The following is a 21,718-nucleotide window of genomic DNA, read 5'->3' as shown; positions in this document are numbered from 1 at the left end:
GAACGGGACATTTGGCAAGAAGATGATGACATTCGGGAAAGGAAAGAGCATGAGAAGGGACAATTAAGTAAGGATAGGAGATAATACAAGGATGCATGTTATCCCATCAAGAGTTGAGGCGGAAAAAATATACCGCAGCAAGAGACAAGAGAGGGATTAGGTCTGATGCAAGAGCTTGCAATGTGAGATGTAAAGGATGTGTGGGTCTATCTGGACATGAAGGTTTGGCTCCGATACCAAGGCTGGTTGGGAGATGAGACGGAGGGACGGATGCTGGCTAACCCAACTGACAACTAGGAAGGCTTCTCAAGATATCAAAATATTGGTGTTTTTGTTAATGTTGAGGTGGATGCTTCCATGTATAAAACCAAGACAAATTCCTTGCAACATTGGTAGCATGGCAATAATGTTTCCTGATTCAGAAAACCACCTGCCCAGGGACTACAGATACAAATCTGTTGTATTTACAGACCTGTTGAGTAATGGTGTGCATAGTAACAGTCAACTAAATATAATAAAGTTAAACAAAACGCATTTCGCTAATCTTTATTTTTGACAAGTGACACAGAATTAGAACCTAAAGAATTATGTTCAATGTCATCCAATAATTAGGGACTAGGGGCTATGGACAACAATAAAGCAAGGCAAGGCCGTGTTCGGGTTCCGTTTTTGGGGAAAATGTTAATGAATTCATCCAAGACAGCAGCTTCACAGCTCATTACTGACTGAAGAGGCCAGCCACTTGACACACACTTAACATCTTTTGAATGAAAACGGAAGTAGGAGAGGAATTAGCCTAGCAGCTGATAGAAGCAAAGGACTGTTTCCCCCTGTAGGTCTTCACTTGATATCGGTGTTACCATGGTCCTGCTTGCTATCAAAATCCTACTTTTTGAGCAGACGAAAGGACAATTTATCTATCCGTTTGACAATCATTCTGTACCACTGAAAGAATGTTGTTTTCTCGTTTACCAAGGCAAATGTACGGTGACAATTTACCCGACACGTATGAATGGAAAACTAATGTTGGTGAATCCTACCCTTATTTTATTTATTTCCAATTTAATCAATCAAATACAAGTCTTTAAAATAATTGTCTGAAACGGTCATTTTTATCAAGATCGGGGGTAAAATGTCCCTGGACTGTCCATATTTGAAATGTGTAACGAAATCAAGTCAATTGTCAGACTGAAATAATCTATTTTTATTTATCAAATGTAAATGTAGGCTAATAAAAGTTATTTCAAATGGCATATAAACTCAGCAAAAAAATAAACACCCTTTTTTCAGGACCCTGTCTTTCAAAGATAATTCGTAAAAATCCAAATACCTTCACAGATCATTGTAACGGCTTTAAACACCGTTTCCAATGCTTGTTCAATGAACCATAAACAATTAATGAACATGTACCTGTGGAATGATTGTTAAGACACTAACAGCTTACCGACGGTAGGCAATTAAGGTCACAGTTATGAAAACTTAGTAGAAAGGCCTCTTTAGTGTTCTGACACTGAAAAACACCAAAAGAAAGATTCCTAGGGTCCCTGATCATCTGCGTGAACGTGCCTAAGGCATGCTGCAAGGAGGTATGAAGACCGCAGATGTGGCCAGGGCAATAAATTCCAATGTCCGTACTGTGAGATGACTAAAACAGCGCTACAGGGAGACAGGACGGACAGCTGATCGTTCTCGCAGTGGCCGACCATGTGTAACAACACCCGCACAGGATCGGTACATCCGAACATCATACCTGCGGGACAGGTACAGGACGGCAACAACAACTGCCCGAGTTACACCAGGAACGCAAAATCCTTCCATCAGTGCTCAGACTGTCCGCAACAGGCTGAGAGAGGCTGGACTGAGGGCTTGTAGGCCTGTTGTAAGGCAGGTCCTCACCGGCAACCGCGTCGCCTATGGGCACAAACCTTGTTGCTGGACCAGACAGGACTGGCAAAAAGTGCTCTTCACTGACGAGTCACCGTTTTGTTCTCACCAGGGGTGATGGTCAGATTCACGTTTATCGTCAAAGGAATGAGTGTTACACCGAGGCCTGTACTCTGGAGCGGGATCGATTTGGAGGGTCCATCATAGTCTGGGGCGGTGTGTCTCAGCATCATCGGACTGAGCTTGTTGTCATTGCAGGCAATCTCAAAGCTTTGCGTTACCGGGAAGACATCCTCCTCCTTCATGTGGTATTCTTCTCCTGCAGGCTCATCCTGACATGACCCTCCAGCATGACAATGCCACCAGCCATGGCCAGCGAAGAGCCCGGACCTCAATCCCATTGAGCACGTCTGGGACCTGTTGGATTGGAGGGTGAGGGCTAGGGCCATCACTTTTGATTTTGACCCCCCTTTGTTCAGGGACACATTATTCAATTTCTGTTAGTCACATGTCTGTGGAACTTTTTCAGTTTATGTCTCAGTTGTTGAATCTTCTGTTTATACAAATATTTACTTGTGTTAAGTTTGCTGAAAATAAAACGCAGTTGACAGAGAGGACGTTCCCTATTTTGCCATTTAAAGATGGATTCTGCATTTAGGGTAATAGCGCAACCATCCGCCCCAGTACTTTCATTTATTGTCCTTGTTTTGCGGACGAAACGGAGGCGAGGTGCTTAGATCAGTTGTTGTAATATCCCAAAAAGACGTGGCAGTTTCAACATTAAGGTGAAACATTTTAACGAAATAATTAAGGCCAACTATATTGCTGTACCCTAATAAGTATGTTGACATTGAGCAGCTTTATGGTTTCTGATGCCGCTGCTAGGTCAATATTTCAATGGTAGTGGAGAAGCTAGACGCGCAGCTGTCTGTATCAAACTCGCTTGACACAGTAACAAGAGATCAACTGATCAAGGCCTGGTTTCCTAAAAGCATTTTACGGCCATGTTCATCATTAGAACCTTCTTAGGAACATCGTTAAATCGCTGAGCTGTTTCCCAAAACCACCGTTACTAAAGTTGCACTTGAAAACGCTCGTTATTTATCGACTGCGTCAGACCACTCGTAGCAGCTAAGTGCGTTGTTAGATGCTTTTGCGCCATTTTGTGCCACTATTGAAAGATCTCCGCTAAACATTAAACCATGATGTTTATCTGTCTGACTACCAATAACTTCAGAACGAAGTCAACATCATATACAGAGTCTTTGCAATTGTTATGAATAAGTGAAGGATAAAAAGATGCTTCAAATTAAAACTGAGATGACTGCATTAAAAGATTGGAAAATATAGGCCCATGTAGCCTATCATATTTAAATCAATTGAGTTCCATTTTGCCGAAAGGCAGCTACTGCCTGAAATTTTGCCTCAATATATTTGATTTGTAACAACGTGCGCAATAACGTGCCCAATCTGTGATTCAGTGCATTGTTATTGGGTAAACCTAATAAGCCCCGCTTTTCTATAGATCCCATCCCTGACACGTGGTCTAACGACGCACTTAGCAAAAGTTCTCCGCGTGGAGTTTTTCGGCCGTCGTAGGAACAATTCTTAACATTTAATTATTTATTTATTAAAACTTACATTCCAGAGCGGCACCAGAATATCCAGTTGTGGTGAACGATGCATTGTTAAAAAAAAAAAAAAACTCGTAAGCCTAAGTTCCGTCGCTATATGGAAACCGGGCCCTGGTGGTTTATCCTTGTGAGTTTTTGGTTGCAAGCAAGATTGCTTTAACAAGCCGGTGCATGTAACCTCCTATAACTAGAGTTAAGAAATTCAGTGGTAATGGGTAACACAGCTTCTAAAATCTGCCTGTTGGTTGCAATGAACCCTAAATGTTTGTGCCGGGGGGGGGGGGTCGTCAAAGTTGAAGTCGGAAGTTTACATACACGTTAGCCAAAAACATTTAAACTCAGTTTTTCACAATTCCTGATATTTAATCCAAGTAAAAATTCCCTGTTTTAGGTCAGTTAGGATCACCACTTTATTTTAAGAATGTGAAATGTCAGAATAGTAGAGCATGATTTATTTCAGCTTTTATTACTTTCATCACATTCCCAGTGGTTCAGAAGTTTACATACACTCAATTAGTATTTGGTAGCATTGCCTTTAAATTGTTTAACTTGGGTCAAATGTTTTGGTTAGCCTTCCACAAGCTTCCCGCAATAAGTTGGATGAATTTTGGCCCATTCCTCCTGACAGAGCTGGTGTAACAGGGTCAGGTTTATAGGCCCCCTTGCTCTCACACGCTTTTTCAGTTCAGCCCACAAATTTGCTATAGGATTGAGGTCAGGGCTTTGTGATGGCCACTCCAATACCTTGACTTTGTTGTCCTTAACCTGTTTGGCGTGCAAGCCCGACGTCGGTACACTTATGACAACAGCCACTTCAAGTGCAGGGCGCGAAATTCAAAAGATTTATTTTTTTAATATTTAACTTTCACACATTAACAAGTCCAATACAGCATATGAAAAGGTACACATCTCGTGAATCCAGCCAACATGTCCGATTTTTAAAATGTTTTACAGGGAAGACAAAATATGTAAATCTATTAGCTAACCACGTTAGCAAAAGACTCCACTTTTATTACTCCATCAGTTTTTGACTCCATCAGTAGCTATCACAAATTCAGCCAAATAAAGATATAAATAGCCACTAACCAAGAAACAACCTCATCAGATGACAGTCTGATGACATATTTATTGTATAGCATATGTTTTTTTCAAAAAATGTGCATATTTCATGTATAAATCATAGTTTACATTGCAGCTACATTCAGAAATTGCACCGAAAGCAGCCATAATATTTACAGACACCAACGTCAAATACCTAATTACTCATAAAACATTTCTGAAAAATACATAGTGTACAGCAAATGAAAGACAGGCATCTTGTGATGCCAGACAATATTTCCGATTTATTAAGTGTTTTACAGCGAAAACAAAATGTAGCGTTATATTAGCTTAGCACAATAGCCAGAAACACTTGGGCGCCGGCGACTACGACAGATATATGAAACAACATCATAAATTGGGTCTTACTTTTGCTGATCTTTCATCAGAATGTTGAACAAGGTGTCCTTTGTCCAGATGAGTCGTTGTTTGGATTCAGAATGGCAACTTTCTCTCTCCATTTAGCAAGCGCGCTAGCCGGGTTGCACGGATCTCTCCATGTAAACAAACGGAAGAGAACGGAACACGGCAAAACTCCCGAAAAAAATTCAATAATCTGATGAAACTATATTGAAAAAACATACTTTACGATGATATGGTGACATGTATCAAATAAAATCAAAGCCGGAAATAATAGTCGCCTACAACGTCAGCAAAACAAAAGGCAACCCCACTGTCCAAATTGCGTTCTTCAGAGTACCGGAAATGGGGTACACGTCAGTCCAAGAGGATTTATGCCATCCCAGATCGAGATAGTCACCTAATTTCTTCTCTCACAGCCTTCTTGACACCCAGAGGAAGGTGTATGACGTGCATGTATACTAATAGCTGCTGTGCCCATTTATAGGCAGGAAGAAGAAGAGAGCATCGATTTCAGACTTTGAACTTCCGGGTCAGGAAAAGTGCTGCAGAATGAGTTCTGTTTCACCCAGAGAAATAATTCAAACGCTTTTAGAAACTAGAGAGTGTTTTCTATCCAATAGTAATAATAATATGCATATTGTACGAGCAAGAATTGAGTACGAGGCTGTTTGAAATGGACACATTTTATCAGGCTACTCAATACTGCCCCTTGCAGCCTTAAGAAGTTAAGCCATTTTGCCACAACTTTGGAAGAATGCTTGGGGTCATTATCCATTTGGAAGACCCATTTGCAACCAAGCTTTAACTTCCTGGCTGATGTCTTGAGATGTTGCTTCAATATATCCACATTTTCCATCCTCATGATGTCATCTATTTTCTGAAGTGCACGAGTCCCTCCTGCAGCAAAGCACCCCCACAACATGATGCTGCCACCCCCGTTCTTCACGGTTGGGAAGGTGTTGTTCGGCTCGGAAGCCTCCCCTTTTTCCTCCAGCATCTTCACACGGTCCTTTGCTGTTATTCTGGGATTGATTTGCACTTTTCGCACCAAAGTATGTTCATCTCTAGGAGACAGAACGCGTCTCCTTCCTGAGCGGTATGGCGGCTGCGTGGTCCTATGGCCTGGTCAGGCTAGTTGGCCAAAACTCTACTGGCCCAAAAATAATTTCTACTCACCCGGACATGGGGTTGTTTATAAATGCATTGCCTATAGGCTTGCATGCTTTCTCTATATTTAGCAAGTAATAGGCTACATTTGTTTAAGGTACTAAAAAGCCTTTAATATAATTTAGCAATTTGAGACATTAATCCATTCTTTAATATTGCACTGTATTAATAGCATTCAGTTTTGTTTGTATAATATATAATTTGTGACCGACCGCCTTGATTTGGTCTTGTAGCAAAATTTGAAGTGGTGTTTTTTACATTGGATAAAAGCAGAGACAGAGCTACAAAATAGTATATCATGCACTGCATTTGAGGAACAATGGGAAAGTAATTCTGCTTTTAAAGTTGATAAACTTGTAACCTCACTTTTGAGAAAATGCCCTTTGAATGTTTTGGTACTACTACTAGTACTACTGGAGAACCCTTCTTTGTCTACACCCATTCAGCATCGTTCCAATTCTCTTAAGCTTTAGCCCCAACCATCGCTCTTCAAGGGTTGAGCCGAGCGTTCTGTCCAAACAACAGTCAAGCAATTCAAGCTAACTGGCTAACGTGAGAGAACCGTTCACTGACCATTTTACTTGCCCTCGCAGTGCTGGTTAGGTTGTTTTTATGTTATCCAGAGCATTGGTGATTGCAACTGTGCTGCTGGCAACAATTTGCGCTTTCTTGCCAACGTTTACTGACACTGGCCTTATTCAACGGGTGTTGACCGTTCATAAATCGTCAGTTATTCTGCGCTCTGGCACACTAAGACAAGAGTGCTCTGAAATCAGAGTAGATAGCTGATAAATTTGCTCTGGCTATGTCTAGCAACAGTTGACGTATTGACATTCTATTGAAATGGTTACTTGGAGTCTTTTGTTGAAACATGTATCTAGCTAGGTAAACAATGAACCATAATCGCAACTCATAATGTTACTACCCTGCATAAATCTGCAGGTAGCTAACCAACCAGGTTCAATGTTAGCTAGCTAGCATTAGGCTATAACTAGCAAAGCAAATGGCTCTGAGATACAAATAATATCATACATGTAGCGTTAGCTTGAGAGCCAGCTAACAGTACACCAACTTGAAATGAAAACGACTGTCAAAATTAGAAACGTGTCATATCGGAAAATGCCGCTAGCTAGACTATCATGGATGGACGCCTCTGCCTGTCACAGATGCCATGGTTGCCCTTAGTTTGAAGATGTAATTCGGAGACAGGTCTTTTCGCCATCTCCTTAGCCATCATACTCGAATTCCACTGATTTCAAAACTCGGTCCTCCAGAAAGTGGAGAGCAACACTGACGTGATACATATATATATATTTTTTAAGCCGCGTTAGACAGGATTACCTACATATACTGACCAGCTCAAATAGACAGAAGCGTGCTATATGGCAGACCAATCTGAACTCCTCTCTCAGCATGTCCAGCCCACTCATTATCTCAACCAATCATGGCTAGCAGGAAGGGTGCTGCCTTTTTCTGTGGCTAAACCAACTTGGCTCGTAATTTAATTGCATTCGTATTTACAGATGGCATACAAGTCTGTTAAGTTCACATGTTCCAGAAGGCATTTCTGCCAAAAAATACATTTCGATTAAAAACATAGACTCTCAAATGGCTCTCTTGTGAAGTAGTGACACGCGACATATGCCTAGATCCCTGAAACGTCACATTTTAAGAATAAGACGTTGCCCCTTTAAAGAGACATCTGCATTTCAAAAGAGATATCAATACACTTTTTTGCAAACAATCAATAGTAGCCAGCCTACTGCGAGTATGTTCACCTAAATAAAATAAGATCAGCGGGTGGATTGATGAGTGCTTCTTTTTGCTCTGCACAGCTCGTGGGCGCATCACCTGGCAATGTACTGCTTGAGAACAAGAAGTTATGAGAGTGGTGCTTTACCACCCAATCATATTGCTCAAATACAAATAGTATGACTTTTCAGCACGTGGTCTTCAATGGTTTTCAGATGGCAGACTGTGACAGAGCAGCTAAATGTCAAACTGGAATGCAAAATGTGCTGAGAATTTACTGGCCTGGACAAGCCAGTGACTGACAAGATCCACTGGCCCAACATGTTATTCCCAGGCCACAGGCCAGCATACAATAGTTTATGTTGGACCCTGTCTAAAATGCTTGATATATACGAACCCTGGTCTGGTCCAGTGTCTGGCTGTAGAGTCCCATTCAAAAGAGACAGACTGACGCATTTAGCACATTGAAGGTGTTCAGCAAATGATAAGGGAAACGTGTGCACTTGTACACACCTTCCCACAAATGTCAAATCATTGGACTATTGTAGGCATCTGCTAAAGGGAGTTTGCAGCTTATTTCTTAAAACCAATAATTTCCTTTCAAATCCACGCAGGGAAGTGAACAAGTGTACACTTCAGAGGAAAGGATTGGGACATTGTGTTGTTGATGTTAAAGCATGGTGGACTGGACAGAGGTGGTAAGCGTGTAATATACTTACTGCGTCTGATGTCTTGCTGGGGTTCGAATGTGAATTGGAGCTGCTGTGATGGGTGCTGTGGTTGTGTGAATTTTCCTGTGGAGAATAACTGGTCCCTAGAAAGAACAAAAAAGTAGATGTTTTTTATTCAACCAACAGGCAAGTATCAAATTGCTAGATATGGAACAATAAAGTCCTTCCATTTGTCCAATTCAGTTTGTAACAGAAACTCAAGATAATACATTGTCTCAAGGTAGCCTTACATTTTTGGTAAGCTTAGCATACGTCAGCCAGACATCGGCCTAATAAGTATCATCGCTGACTGATAAGTGCATCCAACTACCATCAGAAGAAGAAACCAGTGCCTCAATTGGAATCAAAACTGCACTGCAGTATTTATTTTGGGGTATAAATATTACGCAGATTCACCTTACAAGTAAACCACTTCTCAAAAAAAAGTTGCTGATGAAACATTGTTAATGCACAACTGAATCTGCCAATCTATTTCTAGAAGAATTTTAACTAGCAGCTAGACCTCAGAGGCATCCCCAAAATCAGATAGGCATCAAGGAAATGTCACAGTTAAACATTTGACAAGGCAAATAAAAAATGTTACACAGAACATTTGTGTTATACCGTAAGTGAGGCTACAAATTGACCTTTTTTAGTGGTGAATTGCAATTGTCTTGGAATGATGTAACTAAATCCATTTTTTATAAACTTTTGAGATCATTTTTATAAACCTTTGAGAACAAATACTGATTGCCTAGTTATATTGACATAGGAGGTTTGAAACTAAAGAGGCAGAGGTGAAGTAGTTTATAGGCTAACATCCAGAGACTGACAGAGGCACTCAGCTAATCAAAATTTGTGAAGGTAAACTATTTAAATTACTAGGCTACTTTAATATGTAGCTTATCAAACACAGCACTGGCTTGCAAATCCAAAACGCAGTTAGAGGAAAACTGACTTGCCAGAAATACACATATTTCCAATTCACAAATTCAAAAGATAAACCTTATGTTTAACAGTGTTTTACTGGAAACCAATGCCAAATAAAAAAGACTTGTCACAAGCAGATAGATAGTGTTTGCTGTATCTCATAAGTTTATTCCTTTTAATTCCCTGTGATGCAGATACAATTGTGTGTTTACACTGAGTGGGCCATATTGCTTGTGGCTGCAGGCCCAGATGGAGGAGGAAGGTTGTTGTGTGTGTGTGTGTGTCAGTGAGAGAGCTCCTTGTCCCATGCGGCAGGTGTGAAGCAGAAGCAGAAGCCTAAGGGAACCTAGGGTATCCTAATTCCTATTTAGCGCACTACTTTTGACCAGAGACCATAGGGCTCTGATCAAAGGTAGTGCACTATATTGGGAATAGGGAGCCATTTGGGACAGGGACATAGCATCACCAAACACAGCAGGTGGAGGAAGTAGCTATGTCACAAATACTCCAATATCGATGGAAACAAAAAGGCAAGCTTCAGCCCAGAGGACCGATTAGCTGTGGCATCTCTGTACTGACAGCATTATCAACAGTGGACATTTGAGAGTGAGAATAATAGGGGATGCTGAAAAGCGCTTAACTTGAAGGGATAACTCCTAAAGGTCAATGGTTGTGTCCAAAATTGAACCCTTATTACCTATGTGGGGCACTACTTTTGGCCAGAGCCCTATGGCTCTTAGAGGACTTACTGTTTTAGGATAAAAAAAATTAGATAATGAATAAGATTAGATGGACATGGAGGACCTGATCTTAGATCATCTCTCCTAGTTTCAGACACTCTGAATACAAGCTCTGTTGTCTTTGGGCTCCATAACTGGACCATACTGCTGCCATGGGCTCGAGTTACATTTGGCATGTTTTTGTTTATTCTGTCCAGGCATTCAAGGTTGGAAATTAACACCCGCCAAAAGCGGGTATATTTTGTCATTGGCGGGTAAGAATGTACATTTCAACAACCACGTTGGCAACACAGAGCATTTGGAAACAGTAAAAAAAAAAAAAAAAAAAAAATACAAAGCCCACATGTAGAAGTTTGTCATCCCCACAGTGACTGTATGTACGTGCATACCCCCAACCAGAAGCCATGGATTATAGGCAACATCCGCATCGTGCTAAAGGCTAGAGCTGCCGCTTTCAAGGAGCGGGACACTAATCCGGACGCTTATAATAAATCCTGCTATGCCCTCAGACGAACCATCAAACAAGCAAAGTGTCAATACAGGACTAAGATTGAATTACACTACACTGGCTCTAATACTCTTTGGATGTGACAGGGCTTGAAAACTATTACTGACTACAAAGGGAAACACAGACGCGAGCTGCACAGTGATGCAAGCCTACAAGACGAGCTAAATGCCTTTTATGCTCGCTTTGAGGCAAGTAACACCGAAGCATGCACGAGAGCACCATCAGTTCTGGACGACTATGTGATAATGCTCTCGGCAGCCAATGTGAGCAAGACCTTTAAACAGGTCAACATCCACAAAGCCGCAGGGCCTGACGGATTACCAAGACGTGTACTCAAAGCATGCGCGGACCAACTGGCAAGTGTCTTCACTGACATTTTCAACCTTTCCCTGACATCTGTAATACATACATGTTTCAAGCAGACCACCATAGTCCCTGTGCCCAAGGAAGCGAAGGTAACCTGCCTAAATGATTACAACTTATCACTCACATCAGTTGCCATGAAGTGCTTTGAAAGGTTGGTCATGGCTCACATCAACAGCATCCCCCCAGATTCCCTGACCCACTCCAAATCGCATACCGCCCCAACAGATCCACAGATGATGCAATCTCAATCGCACTCTACACTGCCCTTTCCCACCTGGACAAAAGGAACACCTATGTGAGAATGCTGTTCATTGACTACAGCTCAGCAATCAACACCATATGGCCCCTCAGGGGTGTGTACTTAGTTCCCTCCTGTACTCCCTGTTCCCCCATGACTGCGTGGCTAAACACGACTCCAACAACATTAAGTTTGCTGACGACAACAGTGGTAGGCCTGATCACAGACGTCGATGAGACAGCCTATAGGGAGGTCAGAGACCTGGCAGTGTGGTGCCAGGACTACAACCTCCCCCTCAATGTGAGCAAGACAAAGGAGCTGATCGTGGACTACAGGAAAAGGCGGGCCGAACATTCCCCCATTAACATCGACGGGGCTGTAGTGGAGAGGGTCGAGAGTTTCAAGTTCCTTGGTGTCCACATCACCAACGAACTATCATGGTCAGTCGTGAAGAGGGCACAAGACCTTTTCCTCCCAGGAGACTGAAAAGATTAGGAATGGGTGCCCAGATACTCAAAAGTTTCTATAGCTGCACGCTGAACTAGACTATTTACACTGACAAAGATTTCATTATGCTCCCCTGAAGATGGTGAAACTGCATTTACAAGTCTGAAAACCTCATGGCTGACAAGAAAAACAGAACATTGAGGCTTAGTTTGTGGTCACTGTGCATGAAAGAGACTATGGGGCAATAAGTAGCTGTCAACATCTAGGTCTACCAACTTTGGCACGGTTCAAATACTCCTAACATGCATCTTTACTTCATTGAAGTGATCATTGAGCTGACATTACTAAATAGTTTTTTGCCATTGCATTGCTTTTAACAATTATGTCATGTCAGATGAGCGATTTCAAGTATTTCTACATTTTAAAAGCATACTAATAGGGCATCCTGACTGGTTGCATCCCCACCTGGTATGGCAACTGCTCGGCATCTGACCGTAAGGCACCACAGAGGGTTGTGCGTACGGCCCCAGTACATCACTGGGGCCAAGCTTCCTGCCATCCAGGACCTATATACTAGGCAGTGTCAGAGGAAAGCCCCAAAAATTGCCATAGACTCCAGTCACCGAAGCCATAGACTGTTTTCTCTGCTACCGCACAGCAAGCGGTACCGGAGAGCCAAGTCTAGGACCAAAAGGCTCCATAACAGCTTCACACCCAAGCCATAAGACTGCTGAACTAGACTATTTACACTGACAAAGATTTCATTATGCTCCCCTGAAGATGGTGAAACTGCATTTACAAGTCTGAAAACCTCATGGCTGACAAGAAAAACAGAACATTGAGGCTTAGTTTGTGGTCACTGTGCATGAAAGAGACTATGGGGCAATAAGTAGCTGTCAACATCTAGGTCTACCAACTTTGGCACGGTTCGAATACTCCTAACATGCATCTTTACTTCATTGAAGTAAGTGATCATTGAGCTGACATTACTAAATAGTTTTTTTGCCATTGCATTGCTTTTAACAATTATGTCATGTCAGATGAGCGATTTCAAGTATTTCTACATTTTAAAAGCATACTAATAGGGCCCTAGCCCTACAAGTTAACTCCTCATCCCATGCTGTAGGCCTAGGTGCTGTGGCCAACTATTGTTTGTTATATGGCATGATGGAAAATGATAGAAGGGGTGGCAGGCTGCAACACACAGGGCCACTCAGGGGTTGGAACCGGTTCAGGGAACAGAACCAACAAACAGGACAATAACAAAAAAATTCAAGGAACAGAAACGGAACGAAAGTGATCCATACTGTCCCGGAACAGAACCGTTATTTAAAAACATGGAAACTGGCTAATAACGTTATTTTACGTTCTAGGCATTTTTTTCTAGTTTCAAAAAATAAATAAAAAAAACAAACAAAGGGCCTATGCAAAGCACTCACTGTCACTCAAACTTATTCCACCATCTGCCTGCAAGCTGAAAATCTTTGCCAATCCCATATTGCTCCATAGTTTACAAGAATATACTTTTGGTTGCAGCCCCTGGTAACAGTATGGGGTGAACGCTAGTTAGCTCCTACCAACAGTGAGATTGGGGAAAGAATGCATGTATAATTTAAGCGGATCAAATCAGAAATTCACTGCCATTTCCTAGCACTTGTCAGAATTACTCACACCTTAAAAAAATTGTTCTCGCAACAGGCCTAGAGAGTTGAGGGGCCTAGGGAGTAAAGTGAGTATATCACAGGATGAGTTTGTATGTCATGGCAGAGGCATGTTTTACCTAGAATAAATATACTGAACATAGTAAAATCAATGAAATTGTTTTATTTGAGTTACAGTTCATGAGGAAATCAGTCAATTGAAATAAATTCATTAGGCCTTTATCTATGCATTTCACATGACTGGGAATACAGATATGCATCTGTTGGTCGGGTACGTTCAAAGAAAATGGGCCTCAGGATCGCATCACGGTGTTTTTGTGCAAACGTGCATCGATAAAATGCAATCATGTTTGTTGTCCATAGCTTATGCCTGCCCATACCATAACCCCACCATGAGACACCCTGTTCATAAAGCTGACATCAGTAAACCGCTTGCCCACACCACGCTTTAACCCTAGAAAGCGGTTGTGAGGCCGGTTGGACGTACTGCCAGATTCGTTTTATTCAATCCTCTGGCAACAACTCTGGAGGACATTCTTGCAGTCAGCATGCCAATTACACACTCAAAACTTGAGACATCTGTGGCATTACATTTACATTTTAGTCATTTAGCAGATGCTCTTATCCAGAGTGACTTAGTAGTAGTGAGTGCATACATTTCCATATTTTTGTTTGCACTGGTCACCCGTGGGAATCGAACCCACAAGCCTTGCATTGCAAGTGCCATGTTCTACCAACTGAGCCACACAGGACAGTATTGCGAGACAAAACTGCATATTTTAGAATGGCCTTTTATTGTCCTCAGCACAAGGTGCACCGTGTAATGGTCATGCTGTTTAATCAGCTTCTTGATATGCCAAATCTGGGTTATCGTGGCAAAGGAGAAATGCTTACTGACACGGAACCCAAACCGACTGCGCGCACGCATAAATTTATTTTGTCCCCCCACACCAAACGCGATCACGACACACAGGTTAAAATATCAAAACAAACTCTGAACCAATTACATTAATTTGGGGACAGGTTGAAAACCATTAAACATGTATGGCAATATAGCTAGCTAGCACATGCTAGCTAATTTGTCCTGGGATATAAACATAGTTGTTATTTTACCTGAAATGCACAAGGTCCTCTACTCCGACAATTAATCCACACATAAAAAGGTCAACCGAATCGTTTCTAGTGCTCTCCTCCTTCCAGGCTTTTTCATTTTTCAACGTATATGGTGATTGGCATCTAAACTTTCATAGTATTACCACGACGACCGGCAAAACAGTTAATCTTTCAATCACCCACGTGGGTATAACCAATGAGGAGATGGCACGTGGGTACCTGCTTCTATAAGCCAATGAGGAGATGGGAGAGGCAGGACTTGCAGTGCGATCTGCATCAGAAATAGTAATGACTTCTATTTTAGCCCTTGGCAACGCAGATGCTCGTTGGCGCGCGCGAGCAGTGTGGGTGCAATAATTGAACAACATGGATTTCTAAATGTATTTTGCGGCGCACGCGACGTGTCCGGTCTGGTCAGCATTTCTGGGATGTTTTATTTCAGCTCATGAAACATGGGACCAACAATTTAAAATGTTGCATTTATAATTTTGTTCAGTGTATGATGAGCCAACCACAGTCATTCATTTAAATCATATGTAATTAGGCATGCTTCCTTCTGTGTAGTATTTACAGTGTATGGTACAGGCAAGAACTCAGTGTGAACTGACTTAGAGGGGCGCTTAATTCAGGGCCTGTATGAAGTATCTCAGAAGAGTGATACACAATATGTTTTGCCTTTTAGATCGTAATGACAAAAATTACATGGACAGGAGAGACCGGATTCTAGGCCAGCACTTCTAATCGGACACGCTTGATGAATGTAGGCCCAGATGTCCCTTGCATATAGCGTATGTGCCACAGATGTTCAGCATAATATTGAAGTAAACAAATCTATACACTGGTCTTTCACTGTTCATACATGTCTGGCTAGGTTAGATTGGTTATGCCATTCTCATTGTGGGTCAAGACAAACAACGACCGATTTCCAGTCAGGGCAGGGAAAAAGAGCCATTTTGGATAGTGACCAAAGCCAAGAAATCAGGGCCTAAAAATGTATTTTTGGTCCACCAGCCAGTGGCAGGTAGATTTAAAAACCTACCAGACACTCATATCTTTCCCCCAAACAAAACAGATTTTTTTTATCCTTAAAACTGCACCAACAAAAACTAGATGAACATGCTTAGTAATTTTTCTAAAAGAATAAATGTGCTACTAGTAAGAAGTAACATGGTATATTGTTTAATTTGTGACCTGAATCTTAAATGAACATTTTTAAGGCTAGGGGGCACTATTTTCACATCCGGATGAAAAGTGTGCCCAAAGTAAACTGCCTGCTACTCAGGCCTAGGATATGCATATTATTAGTAGATTTGGATAGAAGACACTCTGAAGTTTCTAAAACTGTTTGAATGATGTCTGTGAGTATAACAGAACTTATTTGGCAGACGAAACCCCGAGGACAAACCATCCAGGGGGGAAAAATTGATGCCACTCTCTTTTCAATGTGTTTTCTATGGAGATCTGTATTTCTAAGGCACTTGCTTGCAGTTCCTATCACTTCCACTGGATGTCAACAGTCTTTAGAAATTGGTTGATGTTTTTCCTTTGAGAAATTAAGAAGGCAGTTCAGAATGAGGGTCGAGTGAAGTGTACTGTTTGTTAGAGGCGCGTGACCTGAAAGCTCCACTTTGTTTTTATCCGCTATTGAACGCAGTTTATCCCGTTAAAAAAATACCTAAAGTTGTACTAGGAAAGTTGTATGAAATGTCTGGATCAAGTTTACAGGTAACTTCTTAGATGCTTTGTAGTCATGTTGCGTGAGTTGGAACCAGTGTATTTTCAGAATCAAACCCGCCAAATAAATGGACATTTTGGGGATATAACGACAGAATTAATCAAACAAAAGGACAATTTGTGATGTTTAATGGACATATTGCAGTGCCAACAAAAGAAGATCTTCAAAGGTAAGGCATGAATTATATGTTATTTATGACTTTTGTGTTGTGCCTGGCGGGTTGAATTATGATTTTCATGTGTATGTTTGATGGCGTGCTGTCCTCAGATAATAGCATGGTTTGCTTTCGCCGTAAAGCCTTTTTGAAATCGGACACTGTGGCTGGATTAACAAGTTCATCTTTAAACTGGTGTATAACACTTGTATGATTTATGACTTATTATGAATATCTGTTTTTGAATTTGACGCGCTGCTATTTCACTGGGTGTTGTCAGATCAATCCCGTTAATGGGATTGGCGCGTGAAGGGATCACTAAGAAGTTAACCAAAAGATCACAGAAACAAACATTTCACCTGCCCCTTTAAGGGTGGGAGGTTACTGAGGAAATGTCATGTTTGTGCCGGAGTCGTCTTCTCTTCCCTAACAGTTGAAACATTAACATTGAAAACCGAGCTTGTTAACAAAACAATGTAAATAGCCAAGAAACACAAGGGCAGTCTCACTTCAGTAGACAAGTAAATTAGACCAACTTTTGTACCTCTGCGCAGCGCTTCTAAAAATGTATCCTTCACTCAGCTCTTCACATGCGCACAGACCCAAGCCAGGCAGTGTTGCAGCGGCAGGTGGATAGGCTATAGTAGTTCTTTGAGCAATTAATTTACCAGCTATGAAACAAGGCCACAGAAATACTTTGAAAACCGCTACTGCAGCATTTATTTGTATTCACAAATTAGAGTGAAATGCAACCAACGTGGTAGGTGAAATAGACATCTTACCCGCCAATGACAAAATCTACCCGCATTTGTACAGGTGTTCATTTTAGGCCCTGCAAGAAATAGGCAAACACACTGCCAGTAAATAGGCTTAAATAATGCACAGCTAGACTTAACCAGGTACAGAGCAGACCAGAAGTACAGTATAAAGGGAAATGAAGGTTGAGCACTATAATGCTATTATCTCATGACCAAGTCTACAGTGAATACTATTCTTAAAAGAATATTACAATGAAACATTAGCAGTTTGGTCAATGGTTAAAGAGGCTACATCCAAATAGAGGCTACTAGTTGACAAAACTAGTCATAATATTAATAGTGTGCATTTGCAAATTGTTGGTTATGGACATATTTAGAATTTGAATGAAAAACACAATGCTAACAGATATCACATAAAATCTGTAACAAGGCACAACTGGTAACCATATTCAAAACACAGTTTTAGGTAAGCATATGAGTGTCTCAGTGTACAATGAGCAGGCTGATTAGTGTAGACAGTGGAATGAAGTGCTAGTTCAAGAAGGAGATGCACTTTACAGCTAGCTACTTTTCATGAATCTGACATAATTGTCTAGTTTCACCACAGCACTCAGAATATTGTCTAGTCTTACCTATATTAGAGAGTGCCATCCGACTACTGTTTGACAATGCAGAAGGTAGAGTAACTTAAGTGTTCAATTCAAGATCAAAATACCAGGGATAATGATCCTCATTCAGAGCCCAAAGTCCGAAAACAGGAGAAGCGAGAGGATAAGAATATGATTCTGGGTTTAGACAGACACTTCTGATTTGTTAGATGATCAGTCTTATGGTTTACACCTCTGCCATGATTTATTACATGTGTTGTCCTGGCTAATATGCTGGACTTGATTTCGTCACTGTCTTATAGGTATACTAAGCAGCACATTTGAGACACTGTGCAGTCTTTCACTTCCAATAAGTGTGTCATTAAACCATCTATGTGCTATTTCTATGCCTCCCGTTCAGAAGTTTCATTTTTGTCTTTTACTTTCGGTTTTGTACACAAGCTTCAAACAGCTGAATATACAAAATTGTTTGTTTTGGAAAATATAATTCACAGCGGTTTAGATGGTTCAATTATGCTCTACACAATGACTGCTTGTTTTGTCACAAACTGAAATTAGGCAAACTAATGGAATTTTAGCAACCAGGATATGGTGGAGCCATTTCTGCATAGTGCATCTTTAAAGATAGATTTAAGGCATGTGACCAAACACTACTAGACAGAGCTGTTGCCGTGTGCTTCAGATCTATAATGGCAACATAATTTGAGAGAAAGTACTGTTTACATTCAAATTTTAGTCATTTAGCAGACACTCAGAGCGACTTACATGTATGCTTGATCTTAGCAACACAATATTTCTGACTCGGCCTACACCATACAGCTTAACAAATGAATGCAGAATACATGTCAGTAGTAAAATTAGCATAGGGAGAAACTAAGTAAGACACTGGTGGTTAGCTACTTGAACAGTTGTTTTTTTTTTTTTTTTTATGTTATATGCATTTCTCACCTCCATCCCTCTCTCTGGCCCGCTGCACGTGGACTGCCTTTGCCCTGCCATGCCCCGTGCTGTCAATGTGTTTGTTGTCAGGACTGTCAGATCGCCGAAGCATCTTACATGGCGGAGTGGCATCTGCGGTGTCTCGCATCTTCTCATGGCGTTGATCACCACCGGGGTGACTCTTCGATGAGTATTTGAGAGTCTGAAAACACAAATCAAACATCAATAGATTCTGGAACGGCGATCGATTCGAAATGCTCGAGTTGAATCTAGACGTCTGACTAAGTGTCTGTGATATCATTACAAGTTGCATAGCACAAAAGCTTGTTAGCCCCAAAAATATGCAGCCAAATAATACGCATGCCATGAAAATGTGTTTACAATGTCTTGCAAATTCTAAAAAGTCGTGACTTAATCTTGTAGTTAGCTAGATCAGCTGTGGCTACGTCACAAGCTATTGGCTCCATGGATGGGCATTGACAATTGATTACCTAAACCCTGCGCATGTAAGACTCAAACTAAACGTGGGGTGTAACGCCACATTTTGAAATCAATAGATGTGGTAGACAGCTTATTCAAGTGTTTTTCTGTCTTATCATATAACGTTAGCTAACATTAGTTAGCGTTAATGCCGACCATATATAGCTAGCTACTAACGTTAATTCTTAAAATTGCAAAGAAAACTTAATTTATTATACTATTTGGATGTTACCAACATGAAGGTTATTTAGTTAACTACATTTATTTTTCTGAAGTTTGCTCCTTAATCTTATATCGCGCAAACTGACATTACGAATAGGCCTGAATTATAGTTAACTATGGGTTCCAATAAAACTCGCTAGCAAATGTGTTCACAAAGCAAAATTCGACGTTTAAATTATTTATACAATCTACCAGACATAATGGTAATGTTAACCAACATACGGCATTGTTTTTTGTTCAAACCCAAAGGAAATTCGCTACTTTGCGATTTTCCGCACCGAGGCCTGTAGTACTCAAGAAGCCTGCACTAGAGTATCCATTTTAATCTTATTTGTTGCTAGCTAACAAGTACCTGGTAGGGCTGTGAATCCCTTCGGTCGTTGCACCTAAAAAATTAAGAAGAAACAGGTTGTAAAGATGATCTCAAACATCAATGAAAAAACAAAAAAAAGCAGTTCAATAATCTGCAACAGCTGAATAGCTTCCATAAGTTTCTACTTATTTTTATTGCAATAAAAATGGCGGATTGTCAAAACTGAGAAGAAAAAACTGAATAGAAGTAACGTTAGAGCTGTTTACCCATCGCTGAGTCTCGGTTGTTTCCTTGCATACATTACCATCAATGCCGTGTTAGTGTGTGTGGATTGGATGTGAAAGATGGACTAAGTTATGTTTTCTTTTTGTTTCAGCAACCGGTTATATTATTTTAATAGTTCTGAGTATTTCAGTTGCTAATCGGAAGAACGCTCTCGGTCCATCTCCCACTCGCGCGCACACCAACTAGCTATGCCCCTATCTACCGAAAGGTGAAGCTCAGCCTGCAGGTCCCCCCTCCCACTATTACATCCGGGACACTGCGGCGCTAAACTCGGCTGCCATCATCCGGTTGTCGATTTTTTTTGAGACGCTGCAAAGTTGTTCAGAAAAACAACAACACGGATTACTTTAGAACAGCACACTTCAGTGGCATTTTCATGCAGCCAAATAGGTTTATTACCTACCAGCATGTCAGTCACATTTTTTCACAAATACACTCTCAATACTTGGTAGGTAATCTAGTACCGTAGTTCGAGTATGAACTCAAAACAATCTCCCTGGTTCTATTATGGATCTCTTGTGCTACCTGCTGGGTATTTGTGGAAGTGCATTAACATATTATATTGTATGTCGTGTACTGTACTTCTTTGTCAAATCTAATTTCCATTTCAATAAGAAACCCAGGTCTGATACAGATTTAGCTCATATGTGAATACATACGCCCCACGTCCTCACTTGGCTAGCTGACACAGGAGGGAGGAGGCATCACGAGAGAGCTACACAGTGTCACACTCTGCAGGCAACCTGTCTGATGCTGCCTGCAAAGTAAACCTTCTGCGAAATAAACATATCCTAGTCTGAACAGATTGGTGGAGATATGGTCATTTACATATTGTGAGCATGGTCAGAATGAAAAAGCAAGCCGACTGGCCATGGACAAGAGAAGCTATGTCCATCAGCACTTTGGTGCACAATGGATTTCCACTATTGGTCAGGAAGTCCCATTATGGAGCTCTCTTTGTGAATTTCAGAAACAAGCTGATTGTAGACTCTTGCAATGCTTTATTGCCTTTTAAGACAACCGTTATACATTTCACAGGAGTTAAAACAAATTCAACATGATGTTGCATTATTAGCTACACTTTAATAATTGAAAAGCCTAAAAGGAGAGGCAACTATAATTGCTTTGTACATCCTACAAATAAATAGGCTACTTAGTTTGGTGACATGTGTGTGTAAATTATGACAAATTGAGTGATAAAAGCTAAATTAATGATGATTTACAAGTGTTTATTGAGAAACTAAAGAATGTTTGTGTCATGAATAAATAAACATTGTATTGTGTAGTTGTTAATGGTAGGAACCAATGTTGTCGTCAGCCAATCAATCAAACTATTTATATGGCACATTTCTTACAACAAATGCATTTCAAGATGCTTAACAAATAAAATCATTAAAGGTGAGGTCTTTCCCAGGGGGTAGATCAGAAACTATCAAATCACCTTTCAAACACCTGTACAGATGACGGTGAAGGTTCACCTTCCAACAGGACAATGACCCTAAGCACACAGCTAAAACAACGCAGGAGTGGCTTCAAGACAAGTCAAACTTAATGATGTTGTTGGAGTCGTGCCTGGCTATGCAGTCATGAGTGAAGAGGGAGTACAGTAGGGG

The 21,718-nt window shown here is 40.9% G+C and overlaps 1 protein-coding gene across 1 annotated transcript in view; it reads right to left on the bottom strand.

The window, feature by feature from the left end:
- LOC129859479 (WW domain-containing adapter protein with coiled-coil-like) overlaps window positions 1-20,312 on the bottom strand; it is a 58,873-nt gene extending 38,561 nt beyond the window's left edge. The window contains exons 1-4 of the mRNA XM_055929317.1: window positions 20,087-20,312; window positions 19,860-19,893; window positions 18,815-19,007; window positions 8,618-8,712 (exon numbers count right to left, since the gene is read on the bottom strand). Coding sequence (XP_055785292.1) covers window positions 8,618-8,712; window positions 18,815-19,007; window positions 19,860-19,893; window positions 20,087-20,127 — 363 coding nt within the window. The 5' untranslated portion in view covers window positions 20,128-20,312. The remainder of the gene's footprint in view (window positions 1-8,617; window positions 8,713-18,814; window positions 19,008-19,859; window positions 19,894-20,086) is intronic.
- Window positions 20,313-21,718: the final 1,406 nt, after the last annotated feature.

This window comes from Salvelinus fontinalis, chromosome 7 (genome assembly GCF_029448725.1).
Source record: "Salvelinus fontinalis isolate EN_2023a chromosome 7, ASM2944872v1, whole genome shotgun sequence".
NCBI classification, from domain to species: Eukaryota; Metazoa; Chordata; class Actinopteri; order Salmoniformes; family Salmonidae; genus Salvelinus; species Salvelinus fontinalis.
This window is presented reverse-complemented; position numbering and strand designations above follow the sequence as displayed.